The sequence below is a fragment of the Quercus lobata genome, chromosome 11 (assembly GCF_001633185.2).
Source record: "Quercus lobata isolate SW786 chromosome 11, ValleyOak3.0 Primary Assembly, whole genome shotgun sequence".
NCBI lineage: Eukaryota > Viridiplantae > Streptophyta > Magnoliopsida > Fagales > Fagaceae > Quercus > Quercus lobata.
The window spans coordinates 45091600-45119255 of NC_044914.1; the positions used below are offsets into that span (position 1 = coordinate 45091600).

A 27656-nucleotide genomic window follows, 5' to 3' on the forward strand; every position below is an offset into this window, starting at 1 on the left:
CTCAGCACTGGGTTGGCATGAGATGGCAGCCACCATGCACTATCTGGCCATGGTCTGATCTCCCACAATCTCTTTGACCCGGCCTTCCGACGGGCATTTCACCTTCTGGTGAAGTGTAGAAGAGACAGCCCCTAGGGCATAAAACCAAGGTCGCACCACCATAGCTGTGTAAGGTGAATAGGCGTCAACCACAATGAAATCTATCTCCACCACATACAAACCACTTTGTATGGGCAATCTAAAATGGCCCTTTGGAGTAATGATCTTCCCCTCGAAACTTACTAAAGGGGAATCGTACGCCATTAGGTCTTCGAGTTTTAAATTCAGCCCCCTGTACAGGTCGAGGTACATTACTTCCATGGTACTGCCCTGATCTACCAGTACTCTCTTCACATCAAATCCTCTGATCCTAAGTGTAACTACCAGAGTGTCATCGTGGGGTTGGATGGTTCCGATCTTATCTTCGTCCGAGAATCCCAACACAGGCGAGGCCCTTTTCCTGGCTTTTTTGGACTCCTAATTTTTTGTCCCTAGTGGAGAGCCAAGCCACAAACATTACTCTGGAAGGATAAGAACCGATCCTTCCTGGAACAACGAGGATAACGTTTATCGTGCCCATGGGAGGTCTTAAAGATATGTTTCTCCAGGGTTCTTGGTTTGTCTGGCCTGGATGACCACTAGAAGGATGCAAAAGGTGCCTCAGTTTCCCTTCTCGGACCAACTGATCTAAGTGGTTCCAAAGGTTCCTGCAGTCTTCTGTAGTATGTCCGTGGTCCTGATGGTACTGACAATATAGACTCTGGTTGCACTTTGTGGAGTCTCCAGCCATCTTATTCAACCACTTAAAGAATGGCTCATTCTTGACTTTCTCTAAAACTTGGTGTACCGGTTCTCTAAATATAGTGTTAACCGTCTGCGTGTTGGTTGATCCTGAGTGCCCTACGAAATCTCTCCTCAGATGGTTATTGTTGTATCGTTCCGACCTAAAATCATTCCTTTCTTGAAGGATGATCTTCTCCTTTCCTTTCCCTTGCAACTGGTCCTCTTCCACTCTTTTGTATTTGTCAATCCAGTCCATAAGTTGACAAATGCTGGTGATAGGCTTGTCAGTCAAGGATTTCCTTAAGCTGTGCTCGGTTGGGAAACTGTTTTTGAAAGTGTTGATGGCGACGTCGTCAAAGTTGTCGTCCATCTCGTTGTACATTTCCCAATATTTGTCCGAGTATACTTTTAGAGTTTCTCCCTCACGTATGGATAATGATAACAACAAACTCAGAGGTTGAGCAACCCTACTGTTCGTAATGAAACAAGAGCTAAAGACTTGGGTGAGCTACTTATAGGAATCTATAGAGTCCGTTTTTAAGCTGTTGAATCACCTCATCGCCACGGGTCCTAGGCTGGACGGGAAAACCTTGCACATCAAAGCTTCGTTCTAGGAGTGAATGGTCATTCTTTGATTAAACTAGCTCACATGCTCTACGGGGTCCATTCAACCATTATAAATGGTAAACGTAGGTTGATGGAACTGTCGAGGTAGCCTAGCCCCTTCTATCTTGTGCGTGAAGGGTGATTTAGAGATCTGATCCAGAGCCTTATTCATAGCATCATTACCCAGGCCCTTATTAGATGGGCTCTTATGCTTTCGTCTATGATGGTGCTCGTCTTCATGAAAACAGGTTTCACTTGGGGGAGTTCTTGATCTCCGCCTGTAATTGTCGTCCTCTTCATCATTAGATATGTTGGAGCTGGAAGGGGACCGCCTCTGCTGTACATGGCGCAGTCTCCTCTTCAAGTCATCTATCTCCTGTTGCATGGCTTGGTGGTTGTTTTGTCTTTGGGATAGGCGACTGCCCACTTGGGAGGGGCTTTTGCTTGTCTAGGTGACATGCACACTCCCTTCTAGATTCCTTTCATTCTCCTGATTTTGTTCAGGTTCAGGGCCAGGAAAATTACCCTGTCACTGGGACCCTATGGGTTATGTCCATTGGGGACCTGCTTGGCATGGGTTTTCCTAGTGTAGACCTGATTCTTCCATGTCCAACTATTGCACTCACTAACACACAAGTTCTCCCCACAAATTGCACCAATTGTATGAGCACGATTTGGAGCCCAAGTCCAAATGTATGGAGTCCTGGTCTAATGAGCCCAATACAATGAATTTATAGAGTATGAGTCAAAGAACTAGATCATAATGAGTTGGGCAACGTCTAAAATTGAGTTAAGAGACAATCAAGAACAAATAAAAGACATTAATGTCCATGGATTTTTAGTCCGAGGAGGCCAAAGTTTAACATATACTGGTCACAATTGAATATTAAGATAGTTTAGTATGCTACAGTGTTCTCTCTCTCTCTTTTTCCACCCCCCACTCATGGGGGTTCTTCCACATTATATAGCTCCTTTCTGATCATCTAAACCTTACACTTGTTGATCATCTGGATCCCCACTTGAGTATCCATCCCATTAGACACCCCTTTCAGCCTTTTGAGTTGCGGTAGCCAAGGCAACACTGTTCAGAGGTCCTCTCCACATTAATACAGCCAAAAAAGTAGTTGCAGTGCACTTAATGCGGTGGTAGCAGTTTTTCTTTAGATATTTCGAGTTTCCTTCCCTCTCACATGTTCATAGGGCGTATTTCAATTGCTAGAGTGCACACTTGGTCTGCATTTGTCGTGTCCAAGGAGGAATTCCTCCTCGGACCTCCTTCCCTTCACCCCCCACTGATGAGACTTTTAATGGAAGTCATTTAATAGCTATCTTTTCCTCCTCGGACTTGTTAGTGTCCTTGGACAAGGCTCAAAACCCAATACATTATTTTGGGCCCTAGTCCCTACAAATAATAATAAAAATAAAAAAAGCACAAATAGATGACTAAAAAAAAAAAACCAATGAAGTGATGAACAATACATATTGAAGAAACCGAAAAGTACCATACCTTTTATACATTCACACAACAAGTATTACAATATTTTCACAAAACATTTATTTTCAGCTGTGATTAGTCACAATCTCATATTTTATTATTTTATTTCGACTTATAAGAAATTGACACCTCGGTAATTGTGAAAATATTATGAAATTTGTTGTGTCAGTATAACAATATATATGCTAGCTTATATAAATATTTAAAAGAAAAAAAAGCACAAATCAATGACTGGAAAAAAAAAATTTTGTTGTGTCAATATAACAATATATATGCCAACTCATATAAATTTTTTCTTCTTTTAAAAAAAAAGAGCACAAACCGATGACTAAAAATAAAAATAAAAATAAAAACCAATAAAGTGATGAACAATACATATTGAACAAACCAAAAAGCATTGTAGTTTTTACAGACTTACACAACAATTGTTACAACATTTTCACAAAACATTTATTTTCAATTGTGGTTGATCACAGTTTTATATTTTATTATTTTATTTCTACTTATAAGAAATTGACACCTTAGTAATTGTGAAAATATTATAAAATTTATTGTGTCAGTATAACAATATACATGCCAACTTACATAAATATTTAAAAGAAAAAAAAAGCACAAATCAATTACTAAAAGAAAAAAAAAAATGTAGAATAAACCAAAAGGCACTGTAGTTATTGTGCATTAGTGCATTCACACTTTTTTTTATATAGAGAGATAAAAGAAATAAAAATAAATAAATAAAAGAGCACAAATCAATGATTAAAAAAATAAAAAAAAACCAATGAAGTGATAAATAGTACATATCGAACAAACCAAAAAACACTGTAACTTTTACAGACTTACACAACAATTGTTACAACATTTTCACAAAACATTTATTTTCAGTTGTAGTTAGTCACAGTTTCATATTTTATTATTTTATTTCGACCTATAAGAAATTGACATCTCAATAATTGTGAAAATATTATGAAATTTATTGTGTCAATATAACAATATACATGCCAACTTACATAAATATTTAAAAGGAAAAAAAAAATCGATTACTAAAAAAAAAAATTTGTAGGCATTGTAGCTACAGTGCCAATTGAATAAACCAAAAGGCACTATAGCTACTATGCATTAGCTCATTCGCACTTTTTATATATAGAGATTAAAAAAAAAAAAAAAGAGCACAAACCAAGGATTGAAAAAAAAAAAAAAAAAAAAGTAATGAACAGTACATATTGAACCAGCCAAAAAGCATGGTAGCTTTTACAAACTTACACAACAATTGTTACAATATTTTCACAAAACATTTATTTTCAATTGTGATTTGTCACAGTTTCATATTTTATTATTTTATTTCGACCTATAAGAAATTGAAACCTTAATAATTGTGAAAATATTGTGAAATTTATTATGTCAATATAACAATATACATGCCAACTTACATAAATATTTAAAAGAAAAAAAAAACACAAACCAATTATTTAAGGAAAAAAAAATTGTAGACGCTGTAGCTATAGTGCATTATCGCTTTCGCACTTTTTTTTATATATAGAGAAACAAATATATAATAAATAGAATAAAAAAAAAAAAACAAAACAAAACAAACTGGCAATTCATTAAACTCGTTTACTAAAAAAAAAAAAAAAAAAAAACTCATTTTAACGAGTCTTTTGGGTTAATATTGCAAAATCTGAACTTAATTTGTGTTATAGGTACTGTTTGAACTTAATTGGGGAATTGAGGAAAGAGAAAGAATTTCAGCAACAGTGTTACCGAAATTCAACAAAAATAGGAGAGGGAAAGAAGAGGAATTTCGGCAACGCTGTTACCGAAATTCCTCTGCCCAAATTCCTACCCGGTCCTGTGTAAAAAAGCAATTGCGGCAATGCCATTGCCGAAATATGGAAAAAAAAGAAAATTTTTTTTTGGTAATTGTGGCAATGGCATTGTCGAAAATTGGGGGGAAAAAATTGAATGGAATTATGGCAATGTCATTGTCGAAAATGAGAGGAAAAAAAAATGTCATTGTCGAAATCCGGGAAGAAATTTTAAAAAAAGTATTATGTTCACAATATTTTTATAATACTTTCACAACAAATCACAGGTGATTAGTTATTATTAGTTCAAATTTGATTTTTAACACTAAGATTACTTTTTTAATCTAATAATAACAACCTGCCACTTAAAATTTGTTGTAAAAATATTGTAAAAATTGTGTGTACCTATCATTTCTTAAAAAAATAAATAAATAAATAATAGAATTGTGGCAATGGGATTGCCGAAATAGGTGTAGAAAATTTTCACCTATTTCGGCAATGCCATTGCTGAAAATGTGAGGGGGAAAAAAAAGGAGAAGAATTGTGGCAATGGGAATTTTGGCAATCCCATTGCCACAATTCTTCTCTCTTTCTTTTTCTCTCTCCTTTTTTTTTTTTTAAAGAATTGTGGCAATGGGAATTTCGGCAATCCCATTGCCACAATTCTTCTCTCTTTCTTCTTCTTCTTCTTTTTTTTTTTTTTTTTTGTTAGAATTGTTGCAATGGGATTGCCGAAATAAGTGAAAAATGTAATCTTAGTGTTAGTTTTAAATTTGAACCAATAACAACTAACCACCCATGATTTGTTGTAAAAATGTTGTAAAAATGTTGTAGACGTAGCATCTCTCTAAAAGAGAAATGCTATGTCTACAACATTTCTACAACATTTTTACAACAAATCCTAAATGGCAAGTTGTTACTGGTTGTTATTGTTGGGGTAAAAAAGTAATCTTAGTGTTAGTTTTAAATTTGAACCAATAACAACTAACCACCCATGATTTGTTGTAAAAATGTTGTAAAAATGTTGTAGACGTAGCATCTCTCTTTTTAAAATTTCTTCCCAGATTTTGGCGACAACATTTTTTTTTTCCTCTCATTTTCGGCAATGACATTGCCATAATTCCATTCAATTTTTTCCCCCATTTTCGGCAATGCCATTGCCACAATTACCACAAAAAAATTTATTTATTTTCCCTATTTCGGCAATGGTATTGCCGCAATTACTTTTTTATATAGGACCGGAATTTGGGCAGAGGAATTTCGGTAACAGCGTTGTCGAAATTCCTCTTCTTTCTCTCTCCAACTTTTTCTCTTTCTCTCTCCTATTTTTGTTGAATTTCAGCAACACTGTTATCGAAATTCTTTCTTTTTCCTCAATTCCTCAATTAAGTTCAAACAGTATCTGTAACGCAAATTAAGTTTAAATTTTACAATATTAACCCAAAAGACTCCCCAAATAAAAAACTTTTTTTCCATAAGCCCCCAAATAAAAAACTGGCAACTCATTAAACTCGTTTAAAAAAAAAAAAATCCTTCCATAAAAAAAAAAACCAAAAAAAACTCATTTTAACGGTCAAGATTAAAAACTACTAGAATCTATGGTTGAGATGTAATATATATTAAGAAGAAAAGAATGATTCGGACCCCTAACCCTAAATCCCAATTATGCGGCTGCCCCTTTCCGCTATCTCTCATTCCAATTCTGAACCGTAACCTATGCAATCTGCCCTTAAATTACCATAGTTTTCTCAATCGATAGGTCATATCTATGGAGGAGAAAGAATCGGCGATTTCAGGGCCGTATGAAGAATTTCGGATCTGTTTTTGTGGGAAAATCCCTTCAGGATCTGTAGAGTGGTACTTTATTGATGTCTCGGTCGAAGAGGCATGTCTTTCTGAGAAAACGGAGAGCAGCACAAGGGAGCCCACCCGGTTTTCGGTAGCCAAACATTTGCCATCCTATGCAGCCTTAGGCGGCCTTATTTATTCTCTTGGTGGCCAACGTCGCTCTTATGGTGGTGGCGAAACTCTCCTCAACGATGTGTGGGTACTAGACTTTAAATCTCTTGAGGATTTGAAGCCTGGTTCTATACCCCCCCCACTCTCACTCTTACCCTCACTCTCATCCGAACTTAGGGTTGAGGATCGGGAGCCTACAGGTGTTGGTGACGATATTGCGGAAACTAAACTAGTGCCTGGACGGAAGCCTGGTTCTGGTGAGGCACAGTCACAGAAATCACAGAAATCATCTTCGGTGAATCTCGGTGGTCAAGAGAATCTCGGTAGTCATGATATCTTGACTGGTTCTGGTGAGGCACAGTCACAGAAATCATCTTCGGAGAATCTCGGTGGTCAAGAGAATCAAGAGAATCTCGGTAGTCATGATTTCTTGACTGGTTCTGGTAAGGCACAGTCACAGAAATCATCTTTAAGGGATCTCCCTCTCCGCAAGGACATAACCGCGCTCCAGCTCAAGCCGCTCGAGCGGCTCGAGCACGCGCTCGAGCTCATGCAGCTCGAGCAGCGCGGGCTCGAGCAGCGCTTGCGTGCCAAGCTCGAGCAGCGCGAGCACCGCCAGCTCGAGCTCCAGCTCAGGCAGCTCAAGCTCAATTATCGCAAGCTCCAGCACGAGCGCTATTGTCTTTTACTTCCCATTGAAATCTACAGTTATATGGATGTTGTTCCAGCAGCTAGTGTTGAGGATTGGAAGCCTGGACTTCCAATGAATTTTGCCAGATACAATCCTCACACCATGGTTGTTGATCACAAGTTATACGTTCTTGGCGGTTTCCAACCGAATCAAAAACAAGATGATGGCTGGATAGAGGTTTTTGACCCAGAAGAGAAAAAGTGGGAATCCTTACCCGGTCCTCCCGATCAAATTCATTCCTCTATTATGATTTCTGGTCTTCTCAAGTCCAAAAAAGAGATTATTATAGCTAAACAACGTTGGGATTGTCATCCTTCGTTATTTTATAGCTATAATATAACGACTCGTTGTTGGAATGAGTTAAGCCTTCCCTCCGATAGCAAGGCAAGTGTTCACTCAAACGTTGAAAGAGCTGTAATTCTTCCCCCAAATATTGGGAGAGCTGTAACTGTTGGTAATACTCTCTACTGGATTTCCACTGAAGAAGATAATGATGAATGCACAATACGCGCCTACGATTTGGATAGGAATATGTGGTTCGAGGATCATCTGAACACAGCCAAAATTTTTGGGAGGCGCGAATATTTTAGTAGTATTTATTCACGTGGTCCTGGTTTTCTTCATTTAATTGATCAGAAATTCTGCCTTCTCTTGCAGTCCTCCGTCAAGAAGAAGGACCCACAATTGTCTATCGAATACCTTTATTGTGTCATACTTGACATTTCTCCAATATATGATCAGGAGGACGAGGACTGGGGCAAGTTTGAGTTGAGAACTGTGTCGACCCAGAAATATTCCATGGATCAGTACATTGACTTCTTGGATTGCATGTTGCTGTAAGTTACCTGTTCTCTCTTTATTATAATTATTATTGCTATATAGAACTCGTGTTTTTATTTGTTGCTGTGGCCAAACACAGCCGTATTTGATATCGACATAATTGATCTTACAAAGCCTATAACATCACATTATAAAGAACAATTCTAATGGCTTATATAATTTTGTAGAGGATGTGATTGCCTTCTTAAATTTGGTAGCTTTTTTGAAGTGCCATTGTTATCCATAAAATCTTCAACATATAGTTTCAGCTAGTTGTTTACAAGTTACCAAGAGGCTACTCTTTAACCCATAGCCTGCTCTCCGTAACCCTTTATCATGTGGAACCTTTAATGGGACCCATCATCATCTTTTTCCCTTTAATCATTGCCCTAAGCATGTGCTTATCTGATCTGCACCTAAGAATAACAATACACTTAAGTCATTTATATGTAGTGCTAACATGTGTCAAACTTGTACGGATGATGGTGGAATTTATACATCAAAACCAATGAGTTCAAACGAAGCAAGTGTAATGATCAAAGTATGATAGTTAGTGGGTGGCCTTCTTTAAGAAGATGCAGTGAAAACAGGTATTAATTGTTCCATCTTTTTTTTTTTTTTTAAGAGATAGGGTATCTGGAGTCAAATCCGTTGATCGCAGAGGACAATCTACAAGCACCAACATCAGTTTCCAGGAGGTTTGTTCCATGATCTTATGCATGCATTTATTAAGAAGATGGGGTCTAAGATTTTTTTTTTTTTTTTTTCTTTTATTTTAAGATTGGTGGTAAGTGCTTGTACTTGTGAATAGTTTGAGATTTATTACTACAAAAACTAAATAGTTTTGGGATTATGCATGCACATTTTTTAGTATTATGCTCAACTTATCACAAAATGAATTTTAATTCCTCACTTAAGTGCTTAATCCACATAAGCTCGCATGATGTGACATGGCTCTATACTCAGCTGCTGCACTAGATCTGGCTACAATAGTTTGTTTCTTGCTTTTACAACTAATCAGGTTTTCTCACAGAAAGGTGCAATATCCAGTAGTGTTTCTTGTGTGAACTATGGTAAATTCGGAGGTTTGGGCTTTTTAACCAAGCTTTGCTTGGGAAGTGGCTTTGGTGCTTTGGGGAGGAAGTTAACCACTTATGGCGTCAGGTTATTGCCACTAAATATGGGGAGGTTAGTGGAGGTTGGTGCACTAGGGTTGTTAGAGGGACACTTGGCTGTGGGTTGTGGAAGAACATTAGGAAAGGTGTAGATAGTTTCCTTGGTCATGTAGTGTATGCAGCAGGAGGGGGTGTTCGCATTCGGTTCTGGCACAACCCTTGGAGCAATCCTATTTCTTTGAAAGAGTTATATCCAGAATTGTTTGTCTGTGCTGTGGTTCAAGAGGCTCTGATTTCTGATATGATTCTACATGCACCAAATGGGGGAGGTAGGAGTTGGAATTTACTTTTCCATCATGAATTTAATGGCTGGGAAATGGGGAGATTTTACTCTTTCTTTGAGCATTTTTTGCCAGAATTCCATGAGGGGAGGGCGATGATATTATGATTTGGCAGTTGAATTGTAGTGGTATTTTTGATGTGCGCTCCTTTTATAATTCCTTATTGAAAGCCCCTTCTGTTTCCTTCCCCTGGCAAAGCATTTGGTGTGTTAAGGTACCTAAAAGAGTGTCTTTCCTTTTATGGACTGCTGTTAGGGATGGCATTCTTACAATAGATAAGAAGAACCTGCCTCTTGTTAATTGGTGTTGCCTATGTCGGTGTGATGAGGAAATTGTGGATCCCTTTTACTCCACTGCAAGTTTGCTCATGCTTTGTAGAGTGAGGTTTTTCTTATGTTTGGGGTTTAGCGGGCGATGCGGAGTACAGTTGTCTCTCTTTTTTTCGCTTGGAGGAATTGGTTGGGGAATTATTCTTCAAATGTTTGGAATATGGTACCGGCATGTCTTATGTGGTTAGGATGGAAGGAACGCAATGCCCAAACTTTTGAGGACATTGAGAGACCTATTGATCTATTGAAGACTTCGCTAGCTAGGACTTTATTTGGGTGGTCTCGTATTTGGGGTCTCACACATTGTATTTCCATGTCTGATTTCATTATATCTGTTAGATTTTCCATTTGATTTGATTGTATTCTTTTCTTTGCTGTGAGTTTACAATCGTAAACACATTGCACTTTTGATATCAATAAAACTTTTATTTCCTATATAAAAATAAATAAATAAAATTTAAAAAAAAAAAAAGAAAAAAACTATGGTAAATTCATTGTGTTAATTTCATGTTGGAGTACAATTAATCATGCAGCTGTGTTAATGTAGTTAGCTGTTGACACCTTGTAGCAATTGTCGTTTGAGATTCTTATGGTAATTATGAATGAATTGCCACCATTGACACCTTCAATTAATCAGAATGTTATTTTCGATTCTAGCATTTCTTTGGTTATCATGGTATGATGTGTTTTAATATTCCTTTATTATTATTATTATTGATTTTTTGCATTTGATTTTGTAGTATTTTTTTTTTTCAAAATTGTTTTCTTGTCAACAAGTATACTCATTTCACTTTTTCTTATGCATGCACTTTATTGAAAAGAAGATAACACTTTCTTCATATATATGTTTAATTATTTAAAAGAGTATTATTGTTAAGTGTTTTGAATGTGAGAATAGTTTGGAAATGTATCACTACAAAAAGTAATAGTTTTGAGATTATGCATGCACATTTTTATTTGTATGTGTACTTGACTTCTGCCCAAAAGATCTCTTGCCTTGCCCACCTCCAAGGGGTTTTGGGTTTTAATGAGTTAATTTCCCATCAACAATCATCTAATAAGTACACGGAGATAGAATGCAACAGAAACAATGACAAAGGGAGCAGGTTTCCTATTTTCATGATTTAGCCATGTTTTCAAATGCTTAACATAGTAGACCTACTGCATTGTGGATACTTTTGTCATTTCCTTCTTTTTTTGTTGTGTGTGTGTGTGTGTGTGTGTGTTGGGGGGGGTGGGGGGGTGGGGGTTTGTGGTGTAAAGTGGATGATGAGGATTGACTAAGATGGATAAGTCATTTATATGTAGTGCTAGCATGTGTCAAACTTGTACGGATGGTGGAATTTATACATAGATCAAACGAAGCAAATGATCAAAGTATGATAGTGGGTGGCCTTCTTTAAGAAGATGCTATGAAAAACAGGTATTAATTGTTCCATGTTCTTTTCTGTTTTTTTGTTGTAGACTGAGAGGAGAACTAGAGCAAAAATACGTTGATCACGGAGGATCCTCTACAAGTATAAAGTCATCATCCCTGAAGGTTTATTCTATGTTCTTATGCATGCGTTTATTGAGAAGATGATGGGGTCTAAGTTTTTTATTTTTATTTTTTAAATATTGGTGGTAAGTGCTTGTACTTGTGAATAGTTTGAGATTTATTACTACAAAAACTAAATAGTTTTGGGATTATGCATGCACATTTTTTAGTATTTGTGCTTGACTTTCACCCAACGTGTACTTTAATTTGCTTACAAGCTATTTGAATGGGTTTTTTTCTTTTGCCTTTTCACTCGTCTGGAGGTTAGGACCAATCATCTACCATGCAAAATGAGACGAGATGAGATAGAATCCAATAGAAACAAAGTCCCACAAACAATTTGCTCATGTTAACAACTTAGTCATGTGTTCAAATGATTAACATAAACGACCTTTTGGACTTTGAATGCATTGCGGATAAATTCTTCATTCCCTTATGTATTTTGGGTCAATGTAGTCAAAGGTGAGCCGGGTGCTCGCCTAGGCACCTGGGCTACGCAAGGCGCCTCAAAGGCTCTAAGGTGAGGCACCTTTAGTGAGGCGCTCGCCTTTAGAGCCTAGACAAGAAAGGCAACTGCCTTAAGCCATGAAAAAGGCGCTAAGGCGAGAGCCTCAAGTTTTTTTATTTATTTTTTATATAATTTTTAATTTTTTTTTTTATAGAAGTTTGTTGTGAAACCTATTTTTAGACTATTAATTTCAAAAGGCAAGTTATAAAACCTATTGTTAGTTAAATTAATTTACAAATTTGTTTTGTAATACATTGTTATATAGAAGCTTATTGTAAAACTTATTGTTAGAACTAACTAATAGAGCCTAAACTATGTTAATCCTATTTTGAAATAATTTGATAGACCTAGTTTCTTCATGCTACACATTGAAAAACACTTTATTATAATGCTATAAGACACTAGGTGCATATGATTTAAGTTTTATATGTATAATAAATATATTAAGAATTTGGCGCCTTGCTTTACGCAGGCTAGCGCCTTTTTGTCGCCTCACTCCTCGGGCGATACAAGGCCTTGGCGCCTTAAGGTCGCCTTTTGCCTTTGATTACCTTGTTTTGGGTTGGGTTGTAAAATGGATGAATAGGATTGACTAAGATGGACCTCCCCTAAATGGATGACTACGGTTTATGGGCTTATCTCTATATAATTTCATATAGATATAAGGGTATTACACGCAACCTAGATGAATACATGAGGCACACAACATAATAATAAACAAAATATAACATAGACCAATTGAAGATTAGTCTTATAATAGCTAAGGAGCTTGAGAAAAATGGATTAATTGGGCATTCTTTGATTTGGACTAGTTAGCCTTATTGTCTATCCTTGTGAAAACTACTATGGGGTTTTGGACTAATGTTATGAGTTTACAGACTTTTTCATGGGTAAAGTAAACACATGGGAATTTTCAGGATGTAGTCCTAATGGGTTTTAATGCTCAAGTGGATCAATTTTTTTTTTTTTTTTTGTGTGGAAAATTACACTTTTCTACCCTAATCTTTCACCTAAATTACAATATCCCCCAAAATTTATGAGTGCATGATTACCCCCCAAATGTGAGACTCTTGCTACAACGTATCCCATTGTCTGATTTAGGGTTAACTTAGATGGAAAAGTTAGCACATGCATCACACCTGTGTGCCCGCTTAAATAGTTGGTGTCCATCAAAAAGATAAATTGACTAAAATGCCTTATTTAGTTAGCTCTCCTTCTGATGTAAGGAATGTGATGGGCTGTTTGTGTATGGTTTAGAAACAATGAAAGGGCTGAGTTGCTTAGAACAATCAATAGGTGGATAAGCACTTCTACAAGAACACGAAACTGATTACAAAAATAGCACACAAAGACTAACAATACATTCAATTACCATAACTGATTACAAAATGTATTTATACAGCTTGTTTGACACTAGCAGCCACTTGGATGAGTGTCAAGTGTTCTAATCCTATTAGCTACAGCCTAAACAGCCATTTAATTAACTAACTAATCAGTTACAAAAAGATAAGAGTGGTTGCTGGCCTGTAACTGCCTGCAGCAACTTGAATCAATGTTGAACATATGAAAAGAGGACTCCTGGACTTCCCATCTTTAGAAGCACTTGACCTGAAGTGCTCTTGGAAACATGATAGGGAGTGAGTTTCTGTAACTTGCTGTTGTGCAGCATTAATTTGGCTTGATTGGGCTTTTTGTGTCTGCTTTGTACCATGAGTTTGCTGTTGTTGCATCACAAAAAGGTTGCTGTTACTTCACAGCTAAATTACGCAAAAATAAAAGCACCAATGTAGTTGCACCTGCATCAGGATTCCCTTTCTTGGAAGCAAACTTTTCCTCAAGTTTGGTTGAAGTGTTGAACCTCCAATTGTAAGACATGCACACCCAGATGGACATTAAGTATTTTGCTTCATTAGTGATCAACCTTGCACATTTGACACTGCAAGGATTTATTCTTCACTAATAGACCAACCTACTTCATCTTCACCATTGGTTTGGGGCTTGCCTTTCTCTTCTTTGGTTGCAATGAATATTGCTCCACTATCTTGTACGAGTACAAACCATAGGTGCTGCACCTTTCATCCATGATGGCTTGCCTATCATCTTCACATGATTTTCCATATCTAAGTAAAAGATGGAGCCCATTCGTTGCTTCCTCATCACTAAGAGCATAACCTCCTGGAAAGTAATTTGTTGACTGGGTAAATGTGTATAGGGTTTGTTAATTAACCCTAAACACAAAATAATATATATATATATATATATATATATATATATATTTATATATGTACAATACAAAATCCCTTCTGCCCCTGACATTATACTAACACGCTCCCCCTCAAGATAGAGAGTATATATCATACAATCCCAACTTGTTACATAATAAATCTTAATGAGTTCTACATAAGGCTTTGGTAAACATATCAACAATTTGAACTCTTGTAGACACGTATGGAGTAGCAATTACACCATCTTCTACTTTCTCCTGAATAATATGACAGTTTACTTCCATATGTTTAGTTGGAGGTAATATGAATTGCTGCTTGATTATCACAATGCATAGTCATGGGTACCTTCACAGTGAATTTTAATTCCTCAAGTAATTGCTTAATCCACATAAGCTCACATGATGTGTCATTGTGTTTCATGTTAGATTACACTTAATCATGCAGCTGTATTAATATAGTTAGCTATTGACACCTTGTAGCGATTGTAGTTTGAGATTCTTATGGTAATTATGAACGAATTACCACCATTGACACATTCGATTAATTAGAATGTTATTTTCGATTCCAGCATTTGTCTGATTATCATGGTATGATGTTTTTGAATATTCCTTTATTATTATTATTATTATTGATGGTGTCACAGAAATCATTCAACTTCATAACTCGTCCATATGTCTCGTCCAACGAAAGACAAGCTACGATAAATCAAATAGGCGAAGTAAATGTTCCAAGCGTTCTGGCTAACCTCGTCCGTCTATGGACGGACAATACCTCTTGGAATCTTACTCATCATTTAAGCAGGGCAAGCCGTCCAAGATGGTCTCGTCCATCCTTTACTAAAGATGGACGAGTTCACCATGGAAGTCTCGTCCAACCTAGGTAACTTCCATAGCGGTTATGGAAGTTACCCCCAATTCCCCGGACTCCTCGACATTGGGAAAGGTTACTAAACAGATAACCGCCCCACACATACTATATAAGGATTCTTCGACGAAGGGTAAGGGATTCAGACAATTTTACTTTGAGAAAATACTCCTTCCTTACAGAGAGTTCAAAAGTAACTAACTTCATCATCGGAGGACTTTTGGCCGGTCCCCTCTGATTCAGTGTTCTTTGTATTACAGGATATAGCCCAAAGATCATCGTTCGAGTCTTATCAACCTACTGATATCCGAGGAATTATCAGTTGGCGCTGTCTGTGGGGAGAGATTGTTTCACAGTTTACTTCTCCGTGACAAAGGGTTGATGGTTCGGACTAGATCGAGGGCTACTAGCCCAGGCCATCAGGGAAGCAGTAACCCACATCGCGATCACCAGTCTGCACAGGTCATGCAGGCGTCATCTGTCCAACATGCGTAATCTATGGCAGACGCTATGGCGGAGTTGACTCGCCAAAACCAAGAGTTAAGAATGGAGATTAATATGAGGAGGCAAACACATGAAGAACGTGAAGGAGGACAAACACAGAGTCATGGCGGTAGAGAGAATATCGAAATTGGAAATCAGTTTAGAGGCACCACTTCACGAACGGTACCACACTTGAAGGAAGAAATGGACCAAATGAAGAGAGTTATGGAGGAAATGAAAGAGAATATGAGAAGGGCGAATCCGATAGAAGATTTGGTTCACAGAACTGATTCCCCCTTTACGGCTTCCATCAATGGTCACCCCCTATCATCAAAGTTCAAGTTGCCTTCTCTGGATTCATATGATGGAACACGTGACCCGTTTGATCACATAGCCACTTTCAAGACCATCATGCATCTTCAAGGGGTGCCTGATGAGATAATGTGTAGAGCCTTCCTTACCACCCTTAAGGGTCCGGCGCGAGTTTGGTTCAGCAAAATACCCCCAAATTCGGTAAGTTCTTTTGAAGAGTTGAGCAAGTTGTTTGTTAACAATTTCATTGGGGGACAAAGGCACAAGCGTTCCTCGTCCAGTCTGTTGACAATAGAGCAGGGAGAGAACGAGAGCCTTCGGTCATTCATCACCCGTTTCAACAGAGAAGCCCTTAGTGTGGATGAAGCAGATGATAAACTCCTATTGGTGGCCTTCCATAATGGGGTGAATTCGGATCTGTTCATACACAAACTCTATGAAAAAGAGCCCCAGTCCATGGCCGAACTCGTCCATTCGGCTCAGAATTTTATGAATGCAGAAGACGCGATCATTGCTAAGAAGAGGAAGAGGTCTGAAAGAATGGACGCAAATCCCAGTCGCCATCACGAGCAAGGTACTCGTCCAAAGAAGGGACGGACGGAGGAAAGGAGAGACCGAGAAAGTAAGAAGCCAGGCCCTTCAGTACGGAACCAGCAATATACCCCTTTAAACGCTCCACTTGAGCAAGTCCTTATGCAAATCAAGGATGATCATTTCCTGAAATGGCCAGAGAAAATGAAGGGAGATCCCAACAAGCGCAATAGGAACAAGTATTGTCGCTTTCATAGGGATTATGGTCATGACACAGACGAGTGTTTTGATTTAAAGCAACAAATTGAAAATCTTATAAAGTAAGGGAAGTTGAGAGGTTTTCTTGGACGAGACCAGAGGGACGAGAAACAGAAAGGGAAGATGGAAGAATCATCACGACCACCACTCGGGGAAATAAGAGTCATTATTGGGGGAAGTTCAACTAGCCAGTCGTCCAAGTCCAAGAAAGCATACTTGAAGGTAGTACACAGCGTCCAACTTTCTGGATGATCACTGAGAGCAAGGTCCACGGACGAGTAGGCAATCACTTTCACGGACGAGAACGCTGACAAAATTCATCACCCCCATGATGATGCTCTCGTCATCTCCTTATTAATTGCAAACTACACAACTAGAAGAGTGCTTATGGACAATGGAAGCTCAGCAGATATTTTATATTATCCAGCTTTTCAGCAGATGAGATTAGGACGAGACCAGCTCCGTTCAGTGAACTCCCCCCAGTAGGCTTTGGTGAGATGAATGGGTACTATTTCCTTACCCGTGGTAGTGGGGGCATACCCACGACAAATCACCAAGGATGTGAACTTCCTTGTGGTAGATTGCCCATCCTCCTACAACGCCATAATTGGGAGACCAACTTTGAATAGTTGGAAAGCCGTTACCTCTACTTACCACTTATCAGTCAAGACAGAACACGGGGTAGGGCAGGTACAAGGAGACCAACTGGCAGCAAGAGAATGTTACCTGGCCATGTTGGCCATGGATGAACGGGTTCAAGCCATGAATATTGAAGAAAAGAAGGTTGTAGCAGAGTCTACTGAAGCATTGGAAGACATTTCCTTGGATGAAGATAACCTTGAGAGATGTACCAGGGTTGGAGCAGATTTAGAAGAGAAGATTAAAAAGGACCTCGTCCAGTTTTTGAAGAAAAATATTGATGTTTTTGCGTGGAGTCACGAGGATATGCCGGGTATAGACCCTAGTGTCATTACCCACCATTTGAATGTATGTCCTTCCTCCAAGCCTGTGCGGCAAAAGAAGAGGGTGTTTGCCCGTGAGAGAGATGGTGCAATCAAGGACGAGGTCCAAAAGTTGATGGTAGCGAAGTTCATTCGGGAAGTGTACTACCCGGATTGGTTGGCCAATGTAGTAATGGTCAAAAAGGCAAATGGCAAGTGGAGAATGTGCGTAGATTTCACTGATCTGAACAAGGCTTGCCCCAAGGATAGTTATCCGCTGCCGCGCATTGACCAGTTAGTAGACTCAACTGCAGGCCACAAATTGCTTAGCTTCATGGATGCCTTTTCGGGATACAATCAGATAAGGATGGACGAGGCTGACCAAGAGAAAACATCTTTTGTCACCAGTCAAGGCTTATTCTGCTATAAGGTAATGCCATTTGGTTTAAAGAACGCAGGGGCGACATATCAGAGGTTGGTCAACCACATGTTTCGTCCGCAGATTGGGCGGAATGTGGAAGTCTATGTAGATGACATGCTGGTGAAAAGTCAGGACGAGGGAAGGCATCTAGACAACCTACAGGAGACATTTGACACACTAAGACAGTATCACATGAAGCTGAATCCTAGCAAATGTGCTTTTGGAGTATCGTCAGGGAAATTTCTTGGCTTTATGGTCTCTCACAGGGGAATTGAAGCAAATCCAGATAAAATTCAAGCAATATTGGACATGAAGCCACCGCAAAATACCAAGGAAATCCAATCCCTCACTGGACGAGTTGCCGCGCTTAACAGGTTTGTCTCTAAAGCTACTGATAAATGTTTGCCATTTTTTAAGGTTCTTAAAAAAGCATTCGAATGGACCGACGAGTGTCAGGGAGCTTTCGAAGATCTGAAGGTATACCTTACAATGGCACCACTGCTGAGTCCATCAGTGGAGGGAGAGGAATTATATTTATACCTAGCGGTAACCCCGCATGCCGTGAGCTCAGCATTGATAAGAGAGGAAGATAAAGTGCAAAGACCTGTGTACTATACAAGTAAGGCATTGAAAGGAGCGGAAGGACGGTATCCATGAATGGAGAAATTAGCCTTCGCACTGATCACTGCTTCTAGGAAGCTGAGGCATTATTTCCAAGCACATGTTATTAATGTGATGACAGATCATCCGCTCAAGAAGGCAATGAATAGACTGGAAGCTGCCGGACGATTAATCTAGTGGGCTGTAGAGCTCAATGAGTTTGATATTAGGTATCAACCAAGGCATGCCATAAAAGCTCAAGCCCTAGCAGATTTTATTGCGGAGTTTACCCCAAATCATAATGAGACAGAAGACAATAAGAGATGGGTTGTCCACGTGGATGGCTCGTCTACACGACATGCAGGAGGAATTGGTGTGGTCCTACAATCCCCAGAATGAGATAAACTGAAACATAAAGTCCATCTACAGTACCAAGCAACTAACAATGAAGATGAATATGAAGCCCTCCTCAAAGGGCTAGAATTGGCTAAGTCTGTGGAAGCCAAGTCCATATGTGTCATGGGGGATTCTCAACTGATCATGGGGCAAGTAAACGGGATGTATGAAGCGAAGGAAGAATGAATGAAGAAGTAACTTAGTAGGGTGATGCGTCTTGTGAAAAGATTTGAAAAAGTTGACTTCGTTCAAATCCCAAGGGAGGAGAACGTGGAAGCTGATACTATAGCAAAAGAAGCCTCAGCAAATGAATCAATAGACGAGTCAGATGAAGTTCAATATATGCCAAGTATAGATGTCCTGGAAGTACAACAGGTGGATAACAGAGAAAATTGGATGACCCCCATTATATCATACTTGAAAGACGGACGACTACCAGAAGAGAAGGACGAGGCCAGGAAGGTGAGGGTGAGATCAGCTAGATACGTCTTTATGAATGAAGTGCTATACAAGAGAAGTTTCTCTCAACCTTACCTTAGATGCTTAGCTCCGGACGAAGCAAACTACGTACTAAGAGAAGTTCATGAAGGGGCATGTGGCAATCACTCAGGAGCCAGATCACTTGTCCACAAGGTCGTCCGTGCAGGGTATTACTGGCCGAACATGCAAGCTGATGCTAAAGCATACATTAAGGTTTGCGACCAGTGCCAGCAGTTTAGCAACGTCCCCAGACAACCATCGGAATACCTCACCCCAATGGTGGCACCGTGGCCCTTCTCACAATGGGGACTGGACATTTTGGGTCCCTTCCCTTTGGGAATAAAGCAGATGAAGTTTTTAGTGGTAGACATTGATTACTTCACCAAATGGGTGGAAGCAGAACCGTTGGCAAATATCACACAACAGAATGTGAAAAATTTCGTGTGGAATAACATTGTATGCAGATTTGGAGTGCCGAAGGTATTGGTGTCTGACAACGGACGACAATTTGACAATGCACTTTTCAAGAACTTTTGTTTACACTTTGAAATTCAGAACCATTATTCCTCGCCTGCACATTCCCAAGCCAACGGCCAAGCTGAAGTTGCAAACCGATCCTTGTTGAAAATCATCGGCTTGAGGGGGCAAAGGGAGTATGGCCAGATGAATTATCAGAAGTTTTATGAGCGTACAGGACCACAGTGAGAACCCCTATAGGGGAGACTCCTTTCAAGCTAGCCTATGGAAGCGATGCAGTCATACCTGCAGAAGTACATATGGCTAATCACAGGGTGATGATGTATCAAGACAAGGATAATGAGGACCAATTCCGTCTGAACCTCGATCTAATAGACAAGGTAAGGGCAAACGCAGAACACAGGGTAGCAAAGTACAAGAACCTCATGGCTAGGCAGTATGATGCGATGGTGAAGCCTAGGCGTTTCAACATAGGAGATCTCGTCCTAAGAAAGGTCTCTTTGTCAACTAAAAACCCAGCACATGGGAAGTTGGGCCCAAACTGGGAATGACCCTATAGAGTTATCAACTGGAAAAGGTAAGGATCCTACTATCTGGAGGCCCTGGACGGGAGAAAGTTGGAACATCCTTGGAATGTGGAGCACCTGAGAAGGTATTATCAGTTAAAGTGAATCTATGGACGAGTCTGGGTCTTGTCTGTCTACTAATGTTCTACTTATGTTTGATGTTGTTTGTGTTTGATACTACTATGTTTGGTGCTATTTGTATTTGAAGTTTGAAACTACTATCTTATTACTTATTATGGTTGTGTCATGGTTATGGACGAAGTTATGAAGTATATACTTATTAAATAAAAAGGCATCAGTGTGCATGTGCCTTATCTGTAAACAATATCTATGTTATGTACAAAATGTTGTGTGAATTTTACATCTCCATGATATTGTCGTCCAAGCCAATCCTCAAAAGGATTGAAAGATCCAAGACGAATAAAATCTCTGGACGCAGAGATGTAACGTCTAAATTTTCTTGAATAAAGCAAGGAAAAAACCATAACTACACTCGTCCAAATCATGGACGAGGCAAAGCCAACTGAAACAATCCAAACTCTGGACGAGAGAAAAAGTTGGGCAAAATAAGTAAGATGGTATGTAAAATTAGCTTGTAAGTCTTAAGACGAATCAAGCTAATTAAAAATACTACCTGCTAAGACGAGTTAGACTACCAATATGAAAAATATGTATTCTCGACATGGACGAGCTAAAGCTGGGGTTGACTTAAAATAGCTTAGCAGCATTCGTCCATGCAAAGAAAATAAAACTTCATTCAAAGGGTGGACATCCTACGTCCAAAAACCCTTGATTAGTTCGAAAAACTGAAATGGTTTGCTTAAAAGACCCGTCCTAAAACCATGGACGAGTATAGTGTATTCTTGTTACATAAAGAAGGTCCTAAAACAAAGGACCAAATATAAACCAAACAAAAAAAGAAAACAAAGGCTACCAAGTTTAAAGGTCTCGTCCTAAGCAGGGGGAGCATTCACATCAGGCTCGTCCTGGGGAGGCTGAGTACTGGCGTCGTCTTCCACATTGACGTCATCAGAGCCGGTCTGGAGAAGAGAGCTTGTGGCAGCAGCAAGGTTAAGTTTGATTGAGCTAAAATCAACTTCAGGGAAGTTCTCAATAGCGTCCATTCTGAAATCTTCAAAACCAGCTGCATAATTGCGATCCAAAGTGTCTGTGTACACTTTGGACGACTTAAATTCAGCCACAACGTCCTCTTTTGCCTTGGAGAGACAAGCATTCAGCTCGTCGTTCATCTTTTGCAAGTGATCAATGCGGGTATCCTTCTCTAATGCATCAGTCTTTAGCTCCTCGATCAGCTTGTTATGCTCATTGACCTCGTCCTTAGCTTTTGCAGCAGCCCCAGCCCATTTTTTACAGTCAGCATTCACCTGTTGAATCCTCGTCTCCAACAAGACTCTCGTCTTGTCCAGCTCTGTTGCCTGTCTGGACGCTACTATAAACTTTGACATGGCCTATGAATAGATAAAACAACATAAGATGGTTAAATGAGGAAAAGTTGCTAACTGAACAAGGACGAGAGATAATAACATACCTTAAAGAGGTCATGGACGCCTGAATGCTCAAACTCCTTGAAGCCCATGTTATAGCACATGTTTATGTCCTCGTCCTGGACGGCCATCTGGAAACGTTCCCAAGCCAGATCTTCATTTTCAATGATATTCGTAGAAGGCTGGGACGAGCCAGGCGCAGTAGACTTGGCCAAAGGAGTTCTGGGCGGAGGAGTCTTGGACGGAGTGGACTCAACTGGAGTGGACGAGTCCACATCAACTACCTGGATGGAAGGCTGAGACTGTGGAGGTTTGGACTTAACCACCTTGGACAAGCCCTGCTTCACTCTTTTGTCTCGACGACTGGGGAACCCTTCTAAGTCAATGTTCTTTGGCAAGAACTTCTTTTTGTCCCCAGCCGTTGGACGTGCCTGACCCTCAGGACGATCCTGGGTCTGAGCCTCAGGACGTTTCCCCTCACCTACAACTTCTTTCCCTTTGTTCTCTTTCATTGTTGACATTTCTAAAACAAGATAAACAGATCAGGAATGTATACATAAAAAAAAAAAAGAAAAAAAAAGAAAAGGAGGCTTAGCTAAAAACTTACTTTTGCGCACAGTAACCTCGTGGGCGATAGCTTCGTCTGAAGGCTCAGGACCTAAACCCCACTTGGCTAGACGTCTAAGGGTGACAAGAGAACGAAAGCTCCTGTCTATATGAAGACGAGCCCTGTGGACGCAGTCACGGTGGAATTTGCTCAAAGATGGACGTTTGGCAGCTACAACACAATGAACAAATAAAGGTTAGAAATTGTAAATATACCAAATAGAAGAAAGAATAAAAATAAACAAGGGGAAGGGACGTACCTTCTGGACGAAGGTTCCCTAGGTCCCCAGTGTAAGGAGGAAAGGGATTCCTGCCAATGTCCACAGGGTTCCCTGCCCAGAAGCCTGAAACAAAGATGAATTCCATCTTTCACTTCCTATTAGACGAAGCTAGGGACTTGATTAACCTACAATCATTCCCCCTAGCAGTAAACTGATAAAAACCCTCAGATTGACTTATTGCAGAAGGTTTATAACAATAAAGGAACTCGTCCACTGTAAGACGACGGTTCCCACCAAAAACTTCCCTCCACAAAATTTGCATGGAGATAACTAATCTCCATGCATTAGGATTGAATTGACAAACACCTAAACCTAACTTGACTAATAACTCTCTAGCGAAAGCATTTAAAGGAAACCTAAGGCCACTTAGGAAGTAAGATTCATAGACGCCTATTCCAAAACGTGGTTCACAACACCACTCTCCACGAACGAGCAGCCTAGGGTTAAACTCGTCTGGGATTTGGTACCAAGATCTAAGACTATTTAACCTTTGTTCATCCGTCTTAGAATGGACGCCTATAGCGCAACTAAAGACGGTTTCTACCTCATCCGTAGGATTGGACGGAGAGCCAGCTTGAGAGCCAGAAGCTCTCCTAAGTTGTTCTTGGACGACCTCAATAGGGAACCCAGGGGCCCCAGAAGAGTAATTCTCGTCCGTGCTTCCTCCACTATCATCACTAGCACTGCTAGAACTAGACCTATCACTACTGTCCTCATAATACTCGTCTATAGCCCTATTAAGGCTATCAGTAGACGAGGAAGCAACAGACATCTTTGACAAGGAACTTAGAACCTAAAGACGGAGAGAAGAAGAATACCTGGCTCTAGACGAAAGAAGACTCTAGACGCAGAGGAACTCCTAGACGAGGCTCTAGACGATGGATGTCAAGAAAATCTTTGAAATGAGAAGGGTTAAGGGAGGCATTCCACTATTTATAGGATGCTGACCTGGGCATTCGAAACGACCCTACCAATACGAAAACGACACGTGGCATCTACCTCGGAAAACTAAATCGACCGAATCAGTCGCCAATAAAAAAAATGACACGTGGTGCATTGATTTATTAGCCAACTGATAAAGACGTCCAAGGACGTGTCAGCAGTTCACCCAACTCTTTGGACGACCCACATGGAGGAGGGGGCAACTGATGGTGTCACAGAAATCATCCAACTCCATAACTCGTCCATATGTCTCGTCCAACGAAAGACAAGCTACGATAAATCAAATAGGCGAAGTAAATGTTCCAAGCGTTTTGGCTAACCTCGTCCGTCTATGGATGGACAATACCTCGTGGAATCTTACTCATCATTTAAGCAGGGCAAGCCGTCTAAGATGGTCTTGTCCATCCTTTACTAAAGATGGACGAGTTCACCATGGAAGTCTCGTCCAACCTAGGTAACTTCCATAGTGGTTATGGAAGTTACCCCCAATTCCCCGGACTCCTCGACATTGGGAACGGTTACTAAACAGATAACCGCCCCACACATACTATATAAGGATTCTTCGATGAAGGGTAAGGGATTCAGACAATTTTATTTTGAGAAAATACTCCTTCCTTACAGAGAGTTCAAAAGTAACTAACTTCATCGGGGGAGGACTTTTGGCCGGTCCCCCCCGGTCCCCTCTGATTCAGTGTTCTTTGTATTACAGGATATAGCCCAAAGATCATCGTTCGAGTCTTGTCAACCTACTGATATCCGAGGAATTATCAATTATTATTATTATTATTGATTTTTCTTGCATTTGATTTTGTAGTTTTTTTTTTTTTCAAAATTGTTTTCTTGTCAACATCTATACTCTTTTCACTTTTTCTTATGTATGCACTTTATTGAAAAGAAGATAACACTTTTTTCATATATTTGTTTAATTATTTAAAAGAATATTGGTACCCATAATGGAAATGGTAAGTTTGATACCCGTTCCTTTTACAATGAGTTCAGGACGACTCCCAACTCTATCTTCCCTTGGAAGGGCATTTGGACAGCAAAGGCTCCCGAAAGGGTGGCTTTTTTTCTATGGACGGCAGCTCATGATCGCATTCTTACATTGGATAATTTCATGCTTAGAGGTTGCCCTTTGGCAAATCGGTGTTGTATGTGCCAGTGCAGTGGGGAATCTGTGGACCATCTCCTTATTCATTGTCATGTGGCGAATTCTTTATGGGTTTTTATGCTTCAGGCTTTCGTTATTTAGTGGGTCTTGCCTAGCGCTATGACGGAATTATTATTTTGTTGGAATCAATGGCTTGGGAAACATGATTTAGATATTTGGAATTTAATTCCAGGATGTTTGATGTGGACTGTATGGATGGAGTGTAATCGTCGGTCCTTTGAAGATTTTGAGAAGTCTTTGGTTGAGTTAATAGGCCTGTGCCAGTGAAGTCTTTTTGATTGGTCTCGGTGCTGGGGTTTTACTGAGTGTTTTTCTATTGTTCAGTTTTTTTCTTCTCTTAGTTTAGTCTCTTGATTGTTTTCTGTGGTGTTCTGTTTTGTACTTCGCTGTGTTCATTCTCATGAACACATTGTATGTTTCTTTTTCCATTTTCATCAATAATAATTCTTATATTACCTATCAAAAAAAAAATATATATATATATATATATATTGGTGTTAAGTGTCTGAATGTGTGAATAGTTTGGAAATGTATCACTACAAAAAGTAATAGTTTTGAGATTATGCATGCACATTTTATTTGTAGTGTACTTGACTTCTGCCCAAAAGATCTCTTGCCTTTTCCACCTCCAAGGGGTTTTGGGGTTTAATGAGTTAATTCCCATCAGCAATCATCTAATAAGTACAATGAGATAAAATGCAACAGAAACATTGACAAAGGGAGCAGGTTTCCTATTTTCATGATTTAACCATATGTGTTCAAATGACTAAGATGGATAAGTTGTGGAACTGCACCATGCAAATGACTATGGTTTACAGTGTTAAAAGACTACAAAATTTTGCATAGGTTTAAGGGTACCACCGGGACCTATAAAAATATGAACATGAAGATCAGTTGATTGGAAACAAACAAGTAGCAAAGAAGTTCTTTTATGTAGTGCCTATATAAAAAAAAAAAGGTTGTTCTCTTATGTAGTGAGGATAACTTAGATCTACTGTAGATCTAATATGAACTTGATGACATTTTGATCATACTATTTATAAAACAAAATTTCGGTTGCTGAACTAGAAGGGAATTGTTTAATTCTCTTTTTCTTTTCTTTTTTCTCTTTTTTTGTCCTTTTTTTTCTTTCCTTTTTCTCACTCTAATTGATAATAAGGGTTTGGACTGTGGATAGTAGAGTCTAGGATGAACTTCTGAGACTGATTTCCAAATTCAATATATAAGGGCATGGCAACATATGAGTGACCATAATATGCCACTAATTCCCTTTGAAACCATTGACTACCTTGATCGACAACCACAAGGTCCACAACCATAGTAACAGGATTCAGCAGAGAAGGATGGGAGGAATTCTTGGATTAGTTAATTTGTTTTGGGCTTGGATTCATTTAGCCAAGGTTAGGTGTTTTGCTTGATGTATTTGTTTGTTTTGAAGAAGTTATGCATCAAAAATTATAGGACTTTGTTACTTTTCTTTTGCGACTTTTATTCTCAGCTTTCTCAGCCATCAAACTGAGATAAAAAAAATTTATATGATAAGTAAAAATAGAAAGTTTGTTGATATATATATGGTAATTTGATTAATGCTTTGTTTGGATCTGTTTCTTTCTTTGACTTGAGAGAGAATAGACCCTGCCCTGTAATTAGTTAATTTATTCAGAAGTCGTTTTTTATTGTAGATTGCAATGCTTCTGCAATGTGTGAAGCATTGCTGCAACGTAATGCTACCTATCTTTTATTTTCTATTTTGCTTTGTGCATCAACATTTGACAGAAAATTGTCCGTGATCTTTTTGCAAGGGTGACTAGTTTGCTCAGAATTCCACTAGGGTTTACGATACCTTTCACAAAGGTATAGCCTTTTTCTTGTATTTCCGAGTCTTGGAGATAGTGAATAACTTATTTGGGTAAAATTTTAAATTCAGTTAACATGTTTCCAGTGTAATCCATTATTACAATTTCTTGTTAGATTAAACTTATCATGCAGTGGTATTAACCTAGTGAACTACTGACACCTTGTAGCGATTGTAGTTTGAGATTGTTATTGTAATTATGAACTATTTATCGCCACTGACACATTCAATTAACTAGAACGTTAGTTTTTATGCCTATAGAGTTCTTTGATTGTCATGGTGTTTATGTGTTTCCTTTTTATTGAGTTTACTGCATTTGATTTTGTAGTATCTTTTTTATTTTTTCTCAACAGGGTTAGACCAGCCATCGCATTGAGAAATGGATATGCTCTCATCATGTTCATCTTCTAGTCACTGTACCCCCAAAGACTTACTCAGTTTTCCTATTTCTTACAAGTAGACTATTAGGTTGTTGGAAACACAATTGTCTGGAGAGGTGTAGGAGTCACTGTTGATTGTTCATTGATCTAATTCATTGATTCTGTTCTTACACTTGAGGTCATAACATTTCAATGTACCAACTCAGTGAATTTGCTTGGAAATGTTTCACCAAACATTTTGTTTGCATTGTTGTGTAATCGATATTAGTACAATTCAATGTATTGCCTTTGTTTCAAAACGGCCGAATGCAAAGCAGGTTATTGACTTAGAGCATCCA

General features: G+C 39.0%; 2 protein-coding genes across 9 annotated transcripts; both read left to right on the forward strand.

The window, feature by feature from the left end:
- The first annotated feature begins 6389 nt into the window (after window positions 1-6389).
- Window positions 6390-27611, forward strand: LOC115967593. 8 transcript variants are annotated; one of them, XR_004086490.1, is made up of 5 exons: window positions 6390-8211; window positions 8820-8892; window positions 11444-11519; window positions 26886-26937; window positions 27292-27611. XR_004086490.1 is itself a non-coding variant. In XM_031086717.1 (4 exons), exons 1-3 carry the CDS (start codon window positions 6494-6496, stop codon window positions 11474-11476), a joined length of 1824 nt encoding a protein of 607 aa, XP_030942577.1. In that variant the 5' UTR covers window positions 6390-6493; the 3' UTR covers window positions 11477-11519; window positions 27292-27610. The 8 variants fall into 8 exon arrangements, 7 of the variants coding, with proteins under 7 accessions (XP_030942577.1, XP_030942579.1, XP_030942578.1 ...); XM_031086717.1 differs by lacking the exon at window positions 26886-26937 and having other exon boundaries at window positions 27292-27610; XM_031086719.1 differs by lacking the exon at window positions 27292-27611 and having other exon boundaries at window positions 26860-26897.
- On the forward strand, window positions 15822-16763 carry LOC115966962. Its single transcript, XM_031086083.1, has 2 exons — window positions 15822-16109; window positions 16209-16763. The coding sequence occupies exons 1-2, from the start codon at window positions 15822-15824 to the stop codon at window positions 16761-16763; spliced, it is 843 nt and encodes a 280-aa protein (XP_030941943.1).
- Window positions 27612-27656: the final 45 nt, after the last annotated feature.

What these genes read in the sequence shown, in the direction of transcription:
- LOC115966962 (XM_031086083.1), top strand. Translation starts at nt 15,822, where the DNA reads ATGGAGGAAATGAAAGAGAATATGAGAAGGGCGAATCCGATAGAAGAT. An exon ending in GCAAAATACCCCCAAATTCG is followed by an intron (nt 16,110 to 16,208) that starts GTAAGTTCTTTT and finishes ACAATAGAGCAG; the next exon opens with GGAGAGAACGAGAGCCTTCG.
- LOC115967593 (XM_031086717.1), top strand. Translation starts at nt 6,494, where the DNA reads ATGGAGGAGAAAGAATCGGCGATTTCAGGGCCGTATGAAGAATTTCGG. An exon ending in TTCTTGGATTGCATGTTGCT is followed by an intron (nt 8,212 to 8,819) that starts GTAAGTTACCTG and finishes TTTTTTTTTAAG; the next exon opens with AGATAGGGTATCTGGAGTCA. An exon ending in CCAACATCAGTTTCCAGGAG is followed by an intron (nt 8,893 to 11,443) that starts GTTTGTTCCATG and finishes TTTTTGTTGTAG; the next exon opens with ACTGAGAGGAGAACTAGAGC.